This window comes from Pezoporus wallicus, unplaced genomic scaffold, assembly GCF_028554395.1.
Source record: "Pezoporus wallicus isolate ANWC-B61680 ecotype Strahan unplaced genomic scaffold, APGP_CSIRO_Pwel_v1 contig_6783, whole genome shotgun sequence".
Lineage (NCBI taxonomy): Eukaryota > Metazoa > Chordata > Aves > Psittaciformes > Psittacidae > Pezoporus > Pezoporus wallicus.
The window spans coordinates 2,847,787-2,866,087 of record NW_026637555.1 but is presented as its reverse complement, the minus strand read 5'-3'; the positions used below and the strand labels follow the sequence as shown (position 1 = coordinate 2,866,087).

General features: G+C 41.6%; 1 protein-coding gene across 4 annotated transcripts in view; it reads right to left on the bottom strand.

Annotated features, from left to right (window-relative positions):
* LOC130597664 (cadherin-4) overlaps positions 1–18,301 on the bottom strand; it is a 451,693-nt gene that overhangs the window by 37,831 nt on the left and 395,561 nt on the right. For all 4 annotated transcript variants that reach the window (XM_057406394.1, XM_057406396.1, XM_057406395.1 and 1 more), the window contains one exon: positions 4,590–4,727. In XM_057406394.1, coding sequence (XP_057262377.1) covers positions 4,590–4,727 — 138 coding nt within the window. The remainder of the gene's footprint in view (positions 1–4,589; positions 4,728–18,301) is intronic.

Here is an 18,301-nt window from a genome sequence, read left to right as displayed (position 1 = left end):
GCAGTGCCAAAGGGCAAATTTTAAAGTAGCTTTAAATAAGACCTCCTAAGGCTCAGGAGCTTAAAGAACTTCAATAACCCAGATTCTTTTTTCCCCTTCCTTTCTTTCCTTTTCTGTTTTTTTAAAGGAGATGTTGATTGCCAGGCAGGTTTTCCCAAGAACCCACAACCTCAACTAATCACAAGCACTTCAGCCCTGCAAAATAATATTTCCCTTACACAGGCTACTATAAAAACAAGTTCTGCACAGTAGGCAAATTTAAAATAACTTTTAATTAACATTTAAGACACAGAAGTCTGATCATGCAAATTCATCTGCGTCTCCTCTCGGCGCCTGATTGTTCCTGATTGAATACGATAAAAATAGACTTTGTATGAGCCAAGTGTAGGCATGGATTTCTTTCACTTCTCCTCCCCTCTGATTATGAATTTCCTTAGGTAAAGTGGAAACCCCTGGATGGCCATTAACAGTATCATGGGTCAGCCTGGAAAAAGCATCCTACCTGATACGAGTTCACTGGAATTAAAGGCATTCCTTCTGTGAGCAAAAAAGATGCTCCCACATTACACAAAATCTCACCCGACACTATCCAGCATTGTCTCAGCTGACTTTTAATCTCTGAAATACTAATTTCACTGCGCCCCCCTGTATCTGAGATGAGCATCTGGCCAGAGGCTCAGCTACAGATCTGTATTAACACGGAGAGAATGCAACTCGCCTGCACATGAGAGATAAATATTTGAAGGGAGGCTGAGGAATTTCCACATAATTAAAACACGTCAGAGGGCATGACCCTGTTAGGAGGAACAAGGGCTCTGTATAAGGGAGGACACACTGATACCAGTTCCATTATCTTGTAAGAGGAATGGAGCCGGTTTCCCCAATAAAGCTTCCTACAAAGCTGTTGTAACACAGCCCTGTCAAAATGTCACTATGTTACACCAGTAAGCAACAATGTCACACGAAGAACACAATGCAAAGAGCACGTTGAAATCCCTTAGCTGTCCACAACAGTGTTCTCTGGGTCACGGTCCTGGACTAAATCATTACAATTGCCCAGAATAGCAGCCTATGATGCTAACAGTGTTTCACAGGATGCTCCACTCTCCTGATGCAGATTTGATTGCTTTCTGATCTGGGACTCATGGATCTCTCGTGAAAGAGAGAGATTTCCTCACTGTTAGCTCTCTGATGCTTTTCAGCATGGCCAGAAAGCATCACAGGTAAGAAAACATTCACCATCACAATAAACAGAGCTGGAAAGGATTACAGGAGATCACCCTCACCGTGCCCCAGCACCTCACAGTTCAACGCAGGTAGTCCTGGTTGTGACTTCCAGGACTGGTCAATGCCCCTTGCTGATGGAGACTGCACTCAAGTTAACAGTTGGCTTTAGTTTAAAATTGCTTTCACTTCGAGACTGTGATTCCTCCCACCTCCCGGTATAATTTCAGTTGGGGCTGTTTCGTCCCCTGCTGTTGTGCAGGATCTTCCCCCAGCCTTTCCAGTGATGTTCTAGAGGGTGTGAAATCCACATCAATCTTACTATTTTCATGTAAGCAAGCAATCTTTCTGGAGTTTTACTGGAGTATCTTCTACTTGTACACTTAAGGACCTTCTGTGTCACTTTATTGCTCTTTTTCCACTTGTTATCTAGCACTACACTTGATCACAGCCCATCTGGTATTTTGGATGTCCATTAGCTAAGACACCTCCACTGGTTACCCTGTCAATGTGGCATTTTGTCACTTGTGTGCCTGTGTCTAAACTTTCACATGGTCTGTGCATGCAGGTCTCTTCTCCCCCTGCACAGTGTGCTCAGCTGCAGACGTGACCTGACTTCCTTGGCCATCCCAGTGGCTGTTTTCTTCTCTCCCGTCCTGTTGTTAAATTTTATGCAGCAACATTAATTCCTGCTGCTGAATCCATGAGCTGTGACACCAGCATGATGCAGTGTCCGCCTGAGCTACATTCTTACCCAGAAACGATTAAGTCTAAACCCACCCTGGGTGAATGACAGGTAATTTAGGAGCACTACAGGGTGGGCCTTTGTATGTGTCTATGCTGAATACGGTTCCTCGAGTTCCTTTCGTCTGGCAGCTTTCCAAGAGCAAACCACAGTTTCAGTTATTCAGCCTATTTTGTTTTTACAACAGCATCTCAATACACAAGTATTCAAAATATAGATATCCCATGTCTCTCCAAACAGTCCCCAGTCTTAAAAGAGACCATGGGCTTTCTTACCCTCTGAGGAGCTGTGGATTTCCTGCAAAGAGATTTCTGCTGGTTTTTAGAGGTGCTAAAATGCAGATCAGCCTATTTGAGGACAGCGAGGAGATTCAGCTCAGATTTATAGAGACAGCCTGATACTGTTCTCTCTGTCAGTCAGGGGAAAACCATATTATACTTTCATACTCATGTGAAATACATCCTGCCTATACCAGGGAATATATCAAAGATATTTGTTTCCACAGAATCAGAAAATATAACTGTAAAACACCACTAGTTTTCAAATCTTTATAAAGTCTCATGTTCTACTGTATAAAGCCCTTTGGTTCTCGAAAAATCCTCAATGATTGAAATTAGATAAATAATGCTACACATCAACCCTGCTTAGAGGAAGAGTAGCGTTTTCTAATCCATTTAACACAATCCTATGGGTAATTCTCTTAATGGTTTTTATTCCTTCCACGTGTAACACTCAGAGACATTAAATACTCGGGATTCACCTTAAAGGAAATTTCCATTATCTCACCTGCATCAGATTCAGCTTTGGAAAGTGTTTTGGAAAGGCATTAAAATTCATCACATCGGGAGGGACACTGCCTACCAGAAGGTACTGATGTGCAGGTGTGACTACCCCGACACACTCATCCTGCTACCCAAAGCCTCAGCTCCGGACTTGTGCTTGGAAAAGATCAGGCAACCTGGGTCATCTGGAACAACCTGTGCTTGAATGACATGGCCACTAGATGTCATTCCTTTTTCACTCAAATGCAAGTTAAAGTAGTATTTACCTGGCAGAATAAGGTCCCCCTGCAAACACTAGGAAGCTGGAGTATGCTTATTGCTGTGGTGAAGAGTCCCATGGCCTGAGAGACACAAAGCTCTAACACTGGACGCTACAAAACTTCCCAGAGAACAATCCCATGCTGGAAGGAGAAAGGAGCACACGCCCCAAGACTTCTATCAGATTTTTAGGGCTCTTCACAACTGTATGCATCATACTTAAGAAGATATTCAACGATAACTTTTCAACACAAAGCTCGGTGTGTTCACTATGACAGGTATAAAGAGCATGTCAACCCACCCTATGCACAGGCTGCAGATAGACACCCAGATCTGAAAAACAGCTGGGTCCCCGTTTTTCTCTGGTTCAGGAAGAACTTAGTGGAATCTAGTCACTTAGTCAGAAAATTCTGGCACTGCTCAGGAGCTGAGCACATCGCATCCATGAGCACAGGACCCAATAGCAATGGGAGGGAAGGACCCAGACTCCACAGCTGGCACAGGGCACACCTGAGTCCATGGTGGCATAAACTGGGCTCTGCATGACTGCCTTGAGTTCTGCTACGTATTTATAGTTTGTAAGGGGAAATTTCAGTATTTTGTTAATAAGTATTTGCAGACCCTCTAAGGTGGAATGAAAATTCAGAATAATACAAAGAACAAAAGGATTCCTCAAAGGATGCTCAGTGACTTGAGCACTACACAGTCAGACTTGCCATATTTTTAAAGATTTGGTATCAGTTTAAGATACATCATTTATTGCTCCTTGTAGACCCTCATATGAATATAGACAGTGGATTTCTCATTTATTAGCAATTTTAGAAACCTCAGAGCAGTAGAGGTCTACATGCTATGCACATTTCAGATGGTCTGTGTCTTATCAGAAGGCTGGAAAGAACCAGAGCCTATCATTTCAACTTCCAACTCTTCATTTTTACCTCAACCAGCTTTAAAAAGCTGTCATTTGCAGTCTATTTTTTCCCCATTGTCCCCCAGTAATAGCAACTGGGAGCAGATGAGGACATAATAAAGAAATACTGTGCTAATATAAGAAAGACCTTTAACTGATTAAAACCAGATGTACTGAAGAATGTCTACGCATTTACTGCCAGCACACACAGATACATCTGTTAGAGCTGTCAATGAAGTACAGATTTTACTGGATACCTGTTACCATATAGAATATTTACTGCTTCCTTGAAATCATATTCAAGATAGTAAACCTAAAATATCTCTTACTGCTCAGGATTTCACTACAAGTAATAATAACTCTGATATGCCTATAGCCAGTTGTTGTGTAACAACTGTATCCTCTTTGGTGTATTTGGACATCCTCTGTTTACCACGTTATTTCAGCTTCTTTACTCCCTTAGCAAAACTGGTCACCAAATTGTTTTGCTAGTTCATGAATCATTCTTATCTTCCCCCCCCCTTTTTCCGCCTGAAAGTCTTTGTTCCACGGTTATCTATCACATTCTTCCTATCTGCCAAACCAGCTAAGAGAGATGAAGGATATAAACATCCATGAATTACAAGCATTATGTGTCCATGCATCATGGTGCTGATGTATCAATACTTACAGTGCTTGTAGTGAATTCGGGTGGGTTGTCATTCACATCTGTCACTGTAATGATTGCTGTTGCTGTGTTTGAGAGACCGTAGTTAAGATTTCCTTCCATATCTGTGGCTTGAACAATGACTATATACTGCTGAACTTTCTGGAAAATGAAAAGAAAAAGATTAGAAATAAAAATGCTTCCTGTAAAATGCTTTAGTTTATTTTCCACGTACAAGTGCAATCTTTACGCACACTAAGAAGTTAATCAGATTCCAGATCTTAGTAAAAAAACCCCAGATATTATTGTCTGGGTTTTTGAAGGTATTTTTACAGAGATTGGTGGATAGCACCCACTTTATGGGAAAATAAACATCTTACGGGCAAAATTCCGTGGTCAAAACAGACATTTCTGTTAGTTTTTAAGCATTTTCAGCAACATTAGTTTCTGCCTTCTGAAAACCAGTAAAAATTTTGCTAATGTGTTTTCATCGAAAACATCACTAAGAACATTACACTCCCCAAATTGACAGCAACATTACGTGGCAGCTCTCCAGCTCGTTCTGCTCACACAGTTCGATGCCCACGAAGCATTCTGATACTTAAAATACTCCCCATGTTTCAATCCTTAACACAATCTTGGTAAATAAGGAGAATTTTAGTCCAGTATGAAAAACAAAAATAAAAAAATAAAATATTCAGTGCAATAAAGAGAAGTTCAGCAGAACCGATGCAAATTCCTGAGCACCCCAAGCAACCTGGTTCTTAAAGGAAAAAGCCTTACAGAGCCAGCCATAAAAATCACCCATTAAAGATCTTCTAAAAGACACTGTGTCAATGTGACTGGAAAACAGACCTGAATAAAACAGAGGAGGGCATCTGAGCTTGCATGTGTGTACATCTCCCTAGGATGTCTCTACTTTGGAATATCTGCCCACTCCACAAAAAGCCTTCTCATCTTTAAGACTGGCCTCAACAAGAACCGTTTCATTTGGATCAGCAGAATTTACTATTGATGCCTACTTGTGTCTTGCTCAGGGTATGCAGACCACTTCCCAGGTGGGTATGAAAGCAAAGATCCTCTCCTGAAATACAGGCAGAGTGATGTGCCAAGAACCAGGAAGGGATACAACAAAATCAGTGTGACTCAGGGCAAAACTACACATTACACTCTCTTCCTTAAGGTTTAAGGTGTAATTACAGATGTGAGCTGGGGTGCAAGGAGCAAGCAGATCTGAGGGCACATCAGAGAGCCTGAAGGGTGTGAAGAACCAAACCGAGGCACAACGTTATGCAGGAAAAGTTTTTTGCAAAGCCAAGTGGAGGGACTTTGCTGTGAGGACAGACTGCCTCGATGCTGGATTGTTCCTGCTCTCAGAACACAGCTTAGGCTCTCGAGGGCTGCTCCTTTCCTGTGCCGATGTTACAAGCCTGGATAAAATGTCAAACGTCCTTTGAAATCTCCAAAGACAAGAATCAGGTCTATTAGGTCTCTCCACTCCTATATAGACATTCTTGAGGTGCTGTAATTGGCTTAATACTATAATTCTTCCAAGTTGCTAGAATAACAGAGATCTGAATTTCAACTTTACCTTGATTCCAGGACTTAACTGACAGATATTAACCTGCTAAATTGACAACCCATCACATACAGGGATCCATCAGCAACTTGCAACTGGAATATATTATGGAAATGCACTTCCATTATCTCTTGCCACCTTGTACAATAGAACATGAGGGAGAAACTATTGTTAGCCTTTGGTTTTCCTCACACAAAGGGTTGCTGTTCACTACTACATTCGTAAAGCACTGGGTAACTGAAAAACAGAAATGTCCTTACTAGTGAGTGTAATTTCTATTTCATATTTCGCTTTTCCTTTCGTATTCTCTTTTACAGTCAACATGGGAGGCTGACAGAAGTATTCTCTAACAGGCCAAACCCTTGTGAGACAAATTAGGTTTAAATCTTAGAAGAGGGGGGAAAATGTTTAAAAAAAGAAAACAAAACCAGGAGCAATCAGATCCCACATAAATGAGAAAATCAGGTCAGAGGCCCACATGAGAGATACCATTTCAACAGTGCATTTAGATGGCAAAGCCATCTCTAACGTTGCTCACCGCAGTGAGATGGAGACACGTAATTCCCAGCGTTTCGGATGTGATGGCACAGCTGTAACACGTTCATTATTGTAAAAGCTTCAGTACTTCAGCAGCAACTGCAGGAAAAAAATATGTTCCTTCCTTCCCATCAGCTGAGAGAGGATTAAACAGCTTTCATTGACAGGGGTGGTTCTGTTTTAGGATTTTTTCCCCTGCTTTTTGGTGGTTTTCTATTTCACAGCTCACGGATGTGTCCACCGGAGCGAGCTGGGACCATCACGGCAGTGCGCCTCCGGAAAGGGGATGGCAAAGGCAGCTCTGCTTCTGTGCCAGAAGTGATTCCACAGCTCGTGACAGCGTTATCTGAACTCTGAAAACAAGCTGCAGACTGTGGGTAAGGTCACACTCTGTCTGCACTGCACTTTTTCATACCATGACCCAGCCTCTAAACTCCCACCGCCTTCAGCTCCTTTATTCACTTCTCAACCAAAGCATCCCCTGCAAAAATGTATTCTCTCATACAAGAGGGGGTAAGGGACTAGAAAGTCTCATTTAAAAGCTTTGTTAACTTCACAATTTTACTGCTTATTAGATTACACATACTCCGATGACACACACATCTGTGTGTGTGCACACTCACAGACACTGTCTTATTAATCTCAGGTTTACAATAAGGTTCTTTTATTTAATAAAACACCTTTCCTTGAGCATCACAGCAGTGTTAATAAAACCCCACACAAATTCAGAATGATAAATTAAAGTTAAAAGAAAGATTTTATCAATCACATAATACAATGCCAAAAAAGAAAATGTCCAGAATTTAGTGATGTACAAATATACCAGCCACAAAGAGCATAAGGATGGGATGAAAGGAAGGATGGCAAAGGAGCATTGCACGCATGCAAGCCCAATCCTAGTGTGAAAATACAAGGAATTATAGGAGATCTCAAATGGATGGAGTGATCAGGTAGAATTTTTAGGGGAATGCACACATCTCAGATAGGTGCTGTACCTCTCAGGATGCTGGAGGCAGCTGCAGCAATCAGGGACATATGAGAGGTGAGCTGGTGGTGCAAACTTAAGAGACATCACCAAAGTTGCACTGATTTCCATCTGCTGAACACACAGCTTGTGTTTAGAGCAAAAGTGCAATCTGTCATGGAGAATGGCCTTGATTGTACATAAAGTTGTACAAAACACAGATATGTAAATCATAGACATGTAAACCACGGAAACATTTAGGTCAAAAAGACTTCTGAGACCATCGAGTTCAACTGTAAACCTAAGACTGCCAAGTCCACCAAATAAAGTAGTCTTGAGATTTGTCAGACCTTTAGGCACTCAATTGGCACTCATGTCCAGCTCTGAAAGGCTCCTGTGCGGGCATGCAAGAGTGGTGCTTTTAAGTATTTAGTTTTAGTTTATAACTAATTCAATCTCCAGTGAGATTGGCCCCAGCAGATAAAAACTTAGCGATTTCTTTTGTTTTTTTCCTGTAGCTAACCTTTTTGCTCTTGTGCATTAAGCTCATTTTATTGAACTATTCAATCAATTTCAACATGTCCTTCCAATTTGTCACAACATCTCCAGGGGCATCTTAGTTTGTTGTCCTAATATTATTAGTATTGTTACAACTATTAAAAAACAAAATAGGCAGCCACATGCCCCCAAGCACAAGAGACATTTTCTTGATGGCATTTTAATCATACAGAATAATTTTTATATTCTCTTTCTTTACAAAGATGACACTTTAGATAGCACAGGGCAGAAACAACAGCATTGCAGTAACATAAAATGGTCCTAACCCAGAGAAAGGAAATGGTTACTGTATGTTTCCTCTGATGGTGATGCTGTGGAACTAAAGAAACGAGCCTCTGTCCCAAGGGGTCCAGGCTAAAAACCCAGCCACAGTGAAGACCCTGGGAGGCCCAGTGGACAGTATTTTTAATAAATCTAACCAACTGTCACACTAGAAGAATGTAAATGTGCTGCTTAATCCCCATCTTGATAAGTGCAGAGCTTTTAGTCTGACCTAAAAGCTAAGAAGGGCCCTTGAAGGAAAAAATTAGGAAGGACAGAATAATTAAAGAAAGTGTGGCAGGTCTAATCTGTCTGCTCTTCTGTCAATCATCTGATACACTGCCACAAAGAAATACATTGGCTAAATTCCAGAAGATGGGAATGAGTTGAAGAAATCAGTTAAGCTGATTAATAGGAAGTTGATCAAAAGCTTGGTGGAAAAAGAAGTGCCTTGTACAGGAAGAAGTAACAGGTTGGAAGAAAAGTAACCTGTCAAATAATAGAAACTAGATGTGTACAAAATACAAGAACACGCAGCAAGGGACTAGCAAGAAAACTCTTCTGGAAGCTGGTTTATCAGACACAAGCAAGGAGGACTGGCATCATGTCCCACCAGCTCCCTGCTGCTGAGCAGGTCACACGTACTTCTGGTGAATCCATAGTCTGCAGTATCAGCTTTGAAGATAAGGCAATATTAATTCCCTGTGCCAAGACTAAGGCCTCATCAGGATGCTGTGCACAGTCCAGGTCCCCTGTATTCGCTGCTAAGCAACCCAGATCTGACCAGATGCTGGCAGTGAAGAGCCCATCACAGGAGAAGAGCCTGAAAGAGCTTGGCTTGTTTAGTCTAGCCAAATGAAGGCTGATAGCAGATATGATTGCTGACTATAAATACATCAGGAGGATAAACACTAGGAAGTCAAAGGAGCAATTTAAACTAGAGGACAATGTTGACACAAGAACAAATGGGTCTAAACCGGCCATGAATAAAATTAGTCTGGAAATTAGTAGGTCCTTCACCACTGAAGGAGTGAGATGCTGGAGCAATCTAATACAGGGTCTGAGGAGCAAAAATGTTCAAAAGAATACATTAAATTAGGGATAAAATCCTTTTGGTCTAGGTAGAATTTATGACAAATTGAGCTAAATCAGAGCTTGGATTGCTCAGCATTCACTGTGTACAAAAAACTTTTTAGGAAGAAAAAGAATAAAACCCCTTTCAGTACAAACACCACAACACGTCTGTGTGAAAATGGGTTAAGACTTAACACTGATTGATACCAGTGAACCAGCCCATTCTATCCACACAAAGGAGAAGGTGTCTCAAAGAAAATTACAGTTATTGCAGGAGGCTCTTCCCATCAAGAGACAGGCTGGCACGAAAGACAAATCCCTGGCTGAGCTGAGCATGGTCTTGCCAAGAGAGGTAATAAACAAAAGTAAATCATATCCAGAGAGAGAGTCTAAAAAGAACAAAGTATTTCAAAATGAAGTTCTAGTAATGAAGTGCTGTGATCTCAATTTTCAAATGTGCAAACACAGTGTTTTTAGGAATGTGGCTGTTCCTGGTTTACACATGCAATTATTATAAATCACACAGGAGCTGGGTAACTGCATGCTGAAGTCCAGAAACGCAGTAATTATGTGATTAAATTAATCTGCATTACGGACAAAAGGTTTGCAAAATTAGGACCTACATTTTCAAAGCTCTGTACAAATATTGTCCAATTAATTACCACTTCCTGAAAATGTCTGACTAGCTAATTTTAACATTGTGTCTGGTAAAGCAAATAGGATTACCAGGATGTTGCTGCAGGATGTACGGAGTAGGAATCTATTGGTGAAGGAGATAGAAAATCTAAATCCTATTTCCTCCCATGGTTATCCTCCCATCTTCTTTGTATTTATGTGTTTCTGCATCTCCCCTCACTCTTGCAATGCCAATGGGAAGAATATAGGATGTTCTGGATGTTTTCTAAACCGTTTCTTTACATGCTACTGAGGTTTTGATGCTTACTTTCTTTGGTACGAGACTGTTGACAGTGAACACAGAAGTAATAAATATTGTACTAGAGCCAGGAAAGCTGATCTGAAAACAAACAAACAAACTCCCCCCAAACATTCACTAGACTTCTCCCAGAAGATCTAACTAGCCCTCATTTAAACAAAGCTCACAAGCGGATCTTTTAAAGCATTTATCCCTTAATACTCCCTACTTAGCCATAGCTAAATACAAACACAGATTTCCAGAGGAATGCTCAGTGCAGAAGGCAGCTTTCACAGAACAACCAGAGCACCCGACACCTTTCCCAGCTCCCCCTCAGAGACAGCGGCGGTGGTGAGTGAGCTTCAGCCATGTGCCAGAGTCAAGCAGAGCCTTTGATATAACTTGACCTTTTCATTTCTTACACACAGCACAGCATTATGTCATGTATGCAGCATCCTTGGCAGACATCAAACCCTGGGTCTGTGAATCTTAATGCACAAACTGCTGCTGCCTGAGTTAAAAAGACACAGTTTTGCTCCATCTCAACCTCTATACAGGACCAGCTACTATCAGAGGCGTTCGTGCTTCTGCTAGGGCAGGGTTGGAACAAGGGAGGAGACCCCAATTTTTAAACTAACTGTGCTTAGTGCTGCACAGTCATGAACAGTGAAGCAAACAGGTTTATCTTCTCCATCTGGCTAGGGTTATATTGACTTTTCTTATAGCACTGCATAGTGTTTCCCATCTGTGGTGATCTGGCATATTAGATTTTATGAGGTACCTGTGATTGCATTGCTCCTGGGGCAGTGCCTTGGTCTGACTCTAGCAAAGGACAGCTCACCTCCTGCAAACAGGAGGTGTTAGTTAAGCTGGCTTTCTTCCTTAGCAAAGGTGTCAATGTGAAACATCTCAGGCTTTGACATGCAGGTCAGACCCCCTGAATTCCTGCTACCATCTGAGCAAACCTGCCTTTCATCCAGATATTGACGGATGCCTTCAGCTCAGGAAAGGCCTCACTTCACCACCCACAGCTCCCCAAACCACACCTCGAAGCACATTCCCAGCTCTCCCATGCCATTAAAACTAAGCCCAGCAGCTCACACCAAAGCATTTCAGCATTGCACAGAGAGCTGGAGGCCAGGGAAGCTGGCACACACCAACCAAACACCCATGGGAGATGTTTCGCTGCTGTTCTCAAGGGTTGAAGCATGCTGAAGACCATCCCCAGCTCACACACACTCCACTCTCATGCGTGCTATACTTAACTGGAAGCTACAGAGGAGGCAGGAGAGGATGACATCTCATGCTAACCCTCTGCCATCATCACTGTGTGCATGACTCAGAAAGGAGGAAAATATTTACCAAGGAGTCTGAAGAGCACTTCTAGGGCTTGCTCTGACTCACTGGGTGTCTTCACCCACACCACCAGGCTGAAAGGGCTGTTCCACAAACCTTCAGAAACCAGCTTAACATATGCCAAGTCTCTCTGAAACAAATAAAGGTTCAGTGGCCACAAGCCAACCCCAGGATTGGCATCTGGCACTGCATCTATATTGACAATCAGTCTGTAATAGCTTTTCATCTGGCAGCCTGATTAATGACCATCAATTGAACTCTTTAACACTTTCCCAGAGCACCTGAGACTTGTAACCCACCTTATATAAGTAATCTATTTCTCTTTAAAGCTACTCCACTTTCAGATAGTATTTTAATGTGTTACAATTTACACATTTTAACCCATTCAGGACCAGCAGACACATCAACTCTTCCAGCCTTTCCAAGGGTGGGTGTTTAATCTCCCATGCAGGTGTAAACGGGACCTGCTCCAGCTCAGCAGCTATTTTCTCTTCTCTGTAGCAGCTTCTGAAAGCAAAATAGCTTCTGGTGGTGGCTACAACACCCAGCAATAGTGAACTGAACTTTTGTATGAAAGCATGAGGAAGTGCTCTAAAAGTCACCAGGAAGAAAGCGAATATGATCTTTTCATCACAAAGAGGTTATAACATCAAAGAATGTTGGAAAGCCTTTCAGGAGTCACTGTTTGGCCTTTCAGTAGTGTGAGACCAAGCAGTTCAGTGACTGTTGCCCCTAGTTGCCTTTTTTTCTGTTATTCAGGCAGGGAAAGTGGTGGAAGTGGAAACCTTTCCAAAGGCCATGCTGGGTACAGAGCAGACCCTAGCAGTCACAGTGCAAGCCTTCCACCACCCTGGCTGTGTGCCCCGGGACATACAGGACAGAAAAGTGAACCAAACTGAATTGCTCATCTGCCTAATTTCATTGTGAGAGCCAGGGAGTTGTGAACAGCCAGCTCCAGGAGCTGTGTTACTGACTGAGACTCTCATCTCAGAAAGCGATCTGCTGGTTGTCAGGGATAGAAAGTGAAGCTTAGAAATAAACACTCCAACACTAAAAAGCCCAGAAACAAAACCAGACCCCCCCCAGCAGAAAAAACGGTAACAATGACCAAGGATCCTGGTGGATCACTCTCATGAGTTTCTTAATGCTAGTGCTAGCAATGCTGTGCATAGGAAGGGCTGTATTCAACAAGAACAGAGATGCTTTTGAGTGTGATATGCAGCAACCACATTCATATGACATACACATATAGAGAGATATCTGTATTCTGTATTTTTTATAGTGAGTTTTATTCCTGAGGGATCAGACACTGAGCTACCAAGATTTTGAAGAAACACCCAAGCTGAAACCCCACTGTGGTGGAACACATGAAGAATGCCAATGCAGCAACTTCTGCCTGAGGAAAGGCACCCACTGGAAAAAACATCCACTAAAATAGTCAACTGACCCAAAGGCACCATGCAGAAAGTTTACCACGCTCTGAACCCCAGCTGGCCAGCACACGCAGCAGCAACATGGTTTGAAGTATGCTGTATACAAGGTTAATAGCAAAGTTGGGGCTGTTTAACCTGAAACGTGTTCTAGATTTCAAGTTGCAGAGGGGGGGGATTAGAGGTCACAAAATCTTTTAGCTTATGTTTGAGCACAGACATTTGTCAAAACCTGAATGTAGTTGCTTAAAGAAATGTTAAGCCCAAAGAATTGTTTTCGTATCTGAAATAGTGCTTTAAAATTGTCCTCATTCCCTATAGCTCATTCAAAACGTAAACAGGACTTCAATACTTCAGGCTGTGGTAGTATTTTCCAGTTTCAGGAAGTTTTATAACATGAACATAACATTTGTTGGGATATTTTGGGTTGGGGTGTTTTTTCTGACAAAAAGAACACCAAGCCTGGAGCAAACAGAAAAAAAGGACTGGGCTGTCTTCAGAAGATACATATGAAAAGAAAAACACCATCAAAAAGAGGCCAATGTTCTGAAGCATTTCTTTTCTAGTCTTAAAATGTTTCACATTCTGATGCTGCCACTGAGGAACCTTATAGATTTTTTCCATGCACCGCCTACTGAAGCTCTTCAGGTGCTATGGGCTGACTTCAAAATTATTAATGGAATTACTATCAAAATTATTGTCAGAACTCTGCTGTAACAGTGTCTCTGTCCTTGGATAGTATCAACTTTGCTGTTTAGAAAGACTGACAGTTAATAAGCCTCTCATAGGTTCTCTCATCTAAGGCCAAAATTAGAACCACAGAATCATTAGAAATGGGTTACACCTCACTCTTCAGTGATACCAACTGCAGATTAGACAAAGTCCACAAGGAAGCAGGAGGGAAATGAATTACATGCTTCTGATTGTCCCCACTTCTAGGCATGCAAGGGGGTGGCAGTGAGCTGGTATGAGCTACAAATACATTTCATTTAAAAGAAAAAGAGATATGACAAATATATTGTACAATGTATTTTGATTCTGACTACAGCCACCGAGTGGGTGCCAAAACAGAGCAGGGTTGTGATTAAGGCTGCGGGCTGCAGTTCAGAAGACCTGGATTTTGTCTGCATTTCCCAAACACTCCCCAGGTGACCTTTAGTAGGTCATTTAATTTTTTCCGTGCCTCTAAGAAATTGAAAATAACACTTCAAGATGAAATTAAACCACTTTCTTATCTCACAGTGATATCGTGAGAATAAAAATCCATTAGCTTGCTGAAGCATTCAGCCACTCTGATGAGGAGGGCTGCAGAAGTACCCATCTCCAGCACCCTCCCCTCTGGTGGCATCTGCACTGGGTACTGGTGCAGAAGTTGTCATTCTTCGGCATCTTTGCAGAATCAAGAAGCAACTCTGACCCATCAGATGCTGCTCTCAATTCCCATCAAGGCTTTGCAGGCTTTATGCCCCAAAGATGCCAGGTCATCTAGCAAAGCACTTAAAAGGGGGCCTGCGGAATAAGCCTTCTAACATTTGGCTGAGGCAATTTTTGTAAAACCATGAAATTACATTTGCTTTCCTTGGGCAGGAAGAGATGAGCTATAGTTCAATGCCTAGGTGGTCACACAGCAGCCATTGCTGCTGAGAGGTGCCCTTTGGTAAATATGCCAGCACTAAATTGATGCTGCTTCCAGGCTGTGTCTGCCACTCTCTGACAAAAGGAATGAGTGTTGAGAGACAGAAAAAGTCCAAAAACCCCAGGCAGACCACAGAGAAGGGAAAGTAAATAGCAATCTGAGAAACAACTCTTAAAGTGAAAAAATGACCTTCATTGGATTTGCGCAAACTAAATTCTTCCTACAGTGAGTAACTTCTTGGTGATTACCCAAAGGCCAGGCTTGAGGAGAAAAAAAAAATCCTAGTTATGTCCATTGCACTCTTATAATCCACAAAACCTTTGCTGTCAAATGCTGCCAGAGCAATTTAATAAACAGGGAGAATGCCTTAATATATTCTGAAACCTGAAAACCACCCATCATTAGCCCCACATGCTGTTTTCCTACTTTCTGTGCTTTAAGCCATTTAGCTGTTACAGCTCTTTTTCTTGTAAGTCTGACTTCTGTTTTCATCAGCCTGATTTGTTTTCTGGTATATCTCGCTTGATTAAAAAGAGGAAGAAAAGCCTTTCACAATTCAGGTAAAACTGCCTTCTTCTTTAAGCTCTGTCGAGCTGGAAGCTTGAAAAAGATCATCAAGAAGATCAGTGTAGGTGAATAAATATTCATAATATTGCTCATTATTTATACTTGGACTCATTTTTGCAGATAGGCTTGAAATTCCACACTCACGACACCATTGCTATAGTCAGACTTCTTTTTTATTCTTAGGAGCATGAGTTTTTCTAAATCCTACCAATGCAGCAATTAAAAAAAAATCAATGTAATATATTCAACATAATATATGCAAACCATTTCCTCTAATCCTATGCATATACACATGGTGAGTACAGCACAAAGATCCTGGATTTTAAAATTAATGGCAGTCAGGAGCACAATACAAGTCCTGGGAATCTGTACTGTGTTGACTGTATGGCCTAGATGAAATAAACTAACTTGGTGTCACTTGTTATCCATTGATAGGAATTATGTTAAGAAAATAGCTTGGCTAAGTCTTTGCTACCTGTGTATCATCTATGCCTTCACCATTATAAATTGAAGGAAACATCCAAACAGTGAAGGAGCAGGGTATAGTCAGAAAAGACACTAATTTAGATTTAGCAGACTAAAAGGTTAGTGGAGAATAGTCAAATAACTGAGAAGAGAGCAATGCAAGAATCTCCCTATTGTATTTCACTTAAAAGCTGTGTTACCCAGTATGGATAGGGTCATGTTGTGTCGATCTGCTGAGAGTGTGATTGACAGAGTTACTGGAAAAGAAACTCAATTTGGTTGTGAAGTTAGAAATACTAATGGGGGCTTCTGTCAAAACCAGCAAATTGCTTTGTTTCCCTGGCTATGCTCTTCCAGGTGCTGTACACAAATACTACAAACACGATCAACTGGCCAGGTTAAGTCAGTGTAGACTTGGCTGGAAGACCAACCCCTCATTCAAAAGCCATCACGGGTACTATGCCTTGTATGCACCACTAATGTTTGGTCTGCTAGACCAGCACCGGGCATCGAGCAACATGGGATATACAGCAAAAAGTCCTGCCTGCCTCCTCCATTGCCCTCCTCTCCAAACTTTGACTCTCAAACTTAGTTTTGGTGATGATGTCTGCATCTTTTGGGTTCAATTGCACTCAAAGACTCAGCTGAGAGACACTGCAATGAGGCATGAAACACAACTTCTGGTCACTCAGAAGCATTGCAAATGCCTTTTGAAGGAAGTGATGCCAACTTGACAGAAGCCCAGCTTCAGTGGGACTTCACCATCCTCCAGCATATGTGTTTTCTGCTTTGGAGAGTAAAGACCTGTACAACTCAATATAGTGCCTGCTCAGAAGGCTTCAGACGAGAGATAACAGTGGGGAAGTGAGGAACAGGAATGAATGACTTCATGATAAACTGAAAAACTGCTGATAAAGTAAATCACTGAGAAGCCAGGCTGGCAGAGTGCCACTGTGAGAATTCGCTGTGATGAGCAGGGATGTTTTCCTTCCCATACTGGGCCTGTCAGCTTTAATCAGATCTCCGTTAGCAGAATCACTGTATGTCCAGGTGAGACTACAAAGAGAGCAATCATCATCCAGGAAACAAATTGCTCATGTCAGCAACAGGAGGAGAAGGTCTGGTCAGAGTAGTTTTGTAGAAAGTGCTCCAGAAGAAGCATATTAATATTCAAAGTGGGAAATGTAAATGCCATGTTTATTAATTTCAAAGAGGAGGGGGTCAACCAAGAAGAATTTCTGATAATCGTAAGATTTCCCAACTGTACAGGGTGACCTTTGTCAGAGCAACTTGGGCCCTTTCTTGGGACCGCCTGTAAAATGAGGCTGGAGCAGTAGCCACGAGCCATTTCAATAATTGAAGGCAGAATTTAATTTTCTTAGATCAGAGCCTTAATCAAGCAGCATTTAATTTGTATGCTTTTTGTCATCTAAGGGATCTTTGCAAGTGTCAAAGGCCTTTAAGTGACCAGGAGCAGGTTCTACCTTACCAAGGGAAACTTTATATAAAGGAGTGAGCACCACTGAAACCCCCTCGACAACCTCCCAGGTTCCTGTAACACGGAATTAACTTCAAATTGCCAGAAGGGATGAAAGAAGAACTTGTCAACCACCTTTATGTGATGAAATGCAATTCTTGCGGTTATAAAATTGGAGGAATATAGCAGTTTCTTGGCTATTAGCTGCAAGAGGGAGTTTCAGTATTTCAGTTCTCTCCAGTTCTAGCTATGTTTACCCTTAGAAAACATTTACGTACAGAAGGACTGAATTTCACATAAGAAGGAAAATGACCCTGAATTTAGTATCCTGCATTACAAAATACTTAAAAGTAACAGACTGAAATGAAAAATTGCAAAGCATAATTCTGCCAAGATAATTAATCCTTGTTAACCCATGGCCTGATCATACATGATGCTGCTCTGATGAACTTACTGAAATGCTATAAATAATGCCAGCATATTTTATTTTCTTTGTAGGCATAAATATTGACAAATTCATATTCATTAAACTTTTGTGGGCTGGGAATTACCCCTATTTCTCAAATGGAGAACAGGCAGAGGAATTAAGACAAAATTATTCAGAGACAAGCTGGGGTATGGATTTGCAGTGCCTTGAGTGCCTTATTTCCTCCACAGGATCTGTTTCCATGCTCCCCTTCACCTGCAGTAAGCCTGTGGTACCTGATCCCATTTCAGGTGACCACATGCTAGCTGTGATTTGTCCAGGCTATATTAGTTGAAAACAACAGTCCTTATTCTAGTACTGATGCTTTCTCACAATTAGAAAAGAAAGGGCATATTGTGGCATGAAGAATCTCTCAAAACTAAGCATATTTACTTTGGTCATGATGTTGAATTCAAATGAAACCATGTCTGTGGTCCTGTGCTCTATAATATC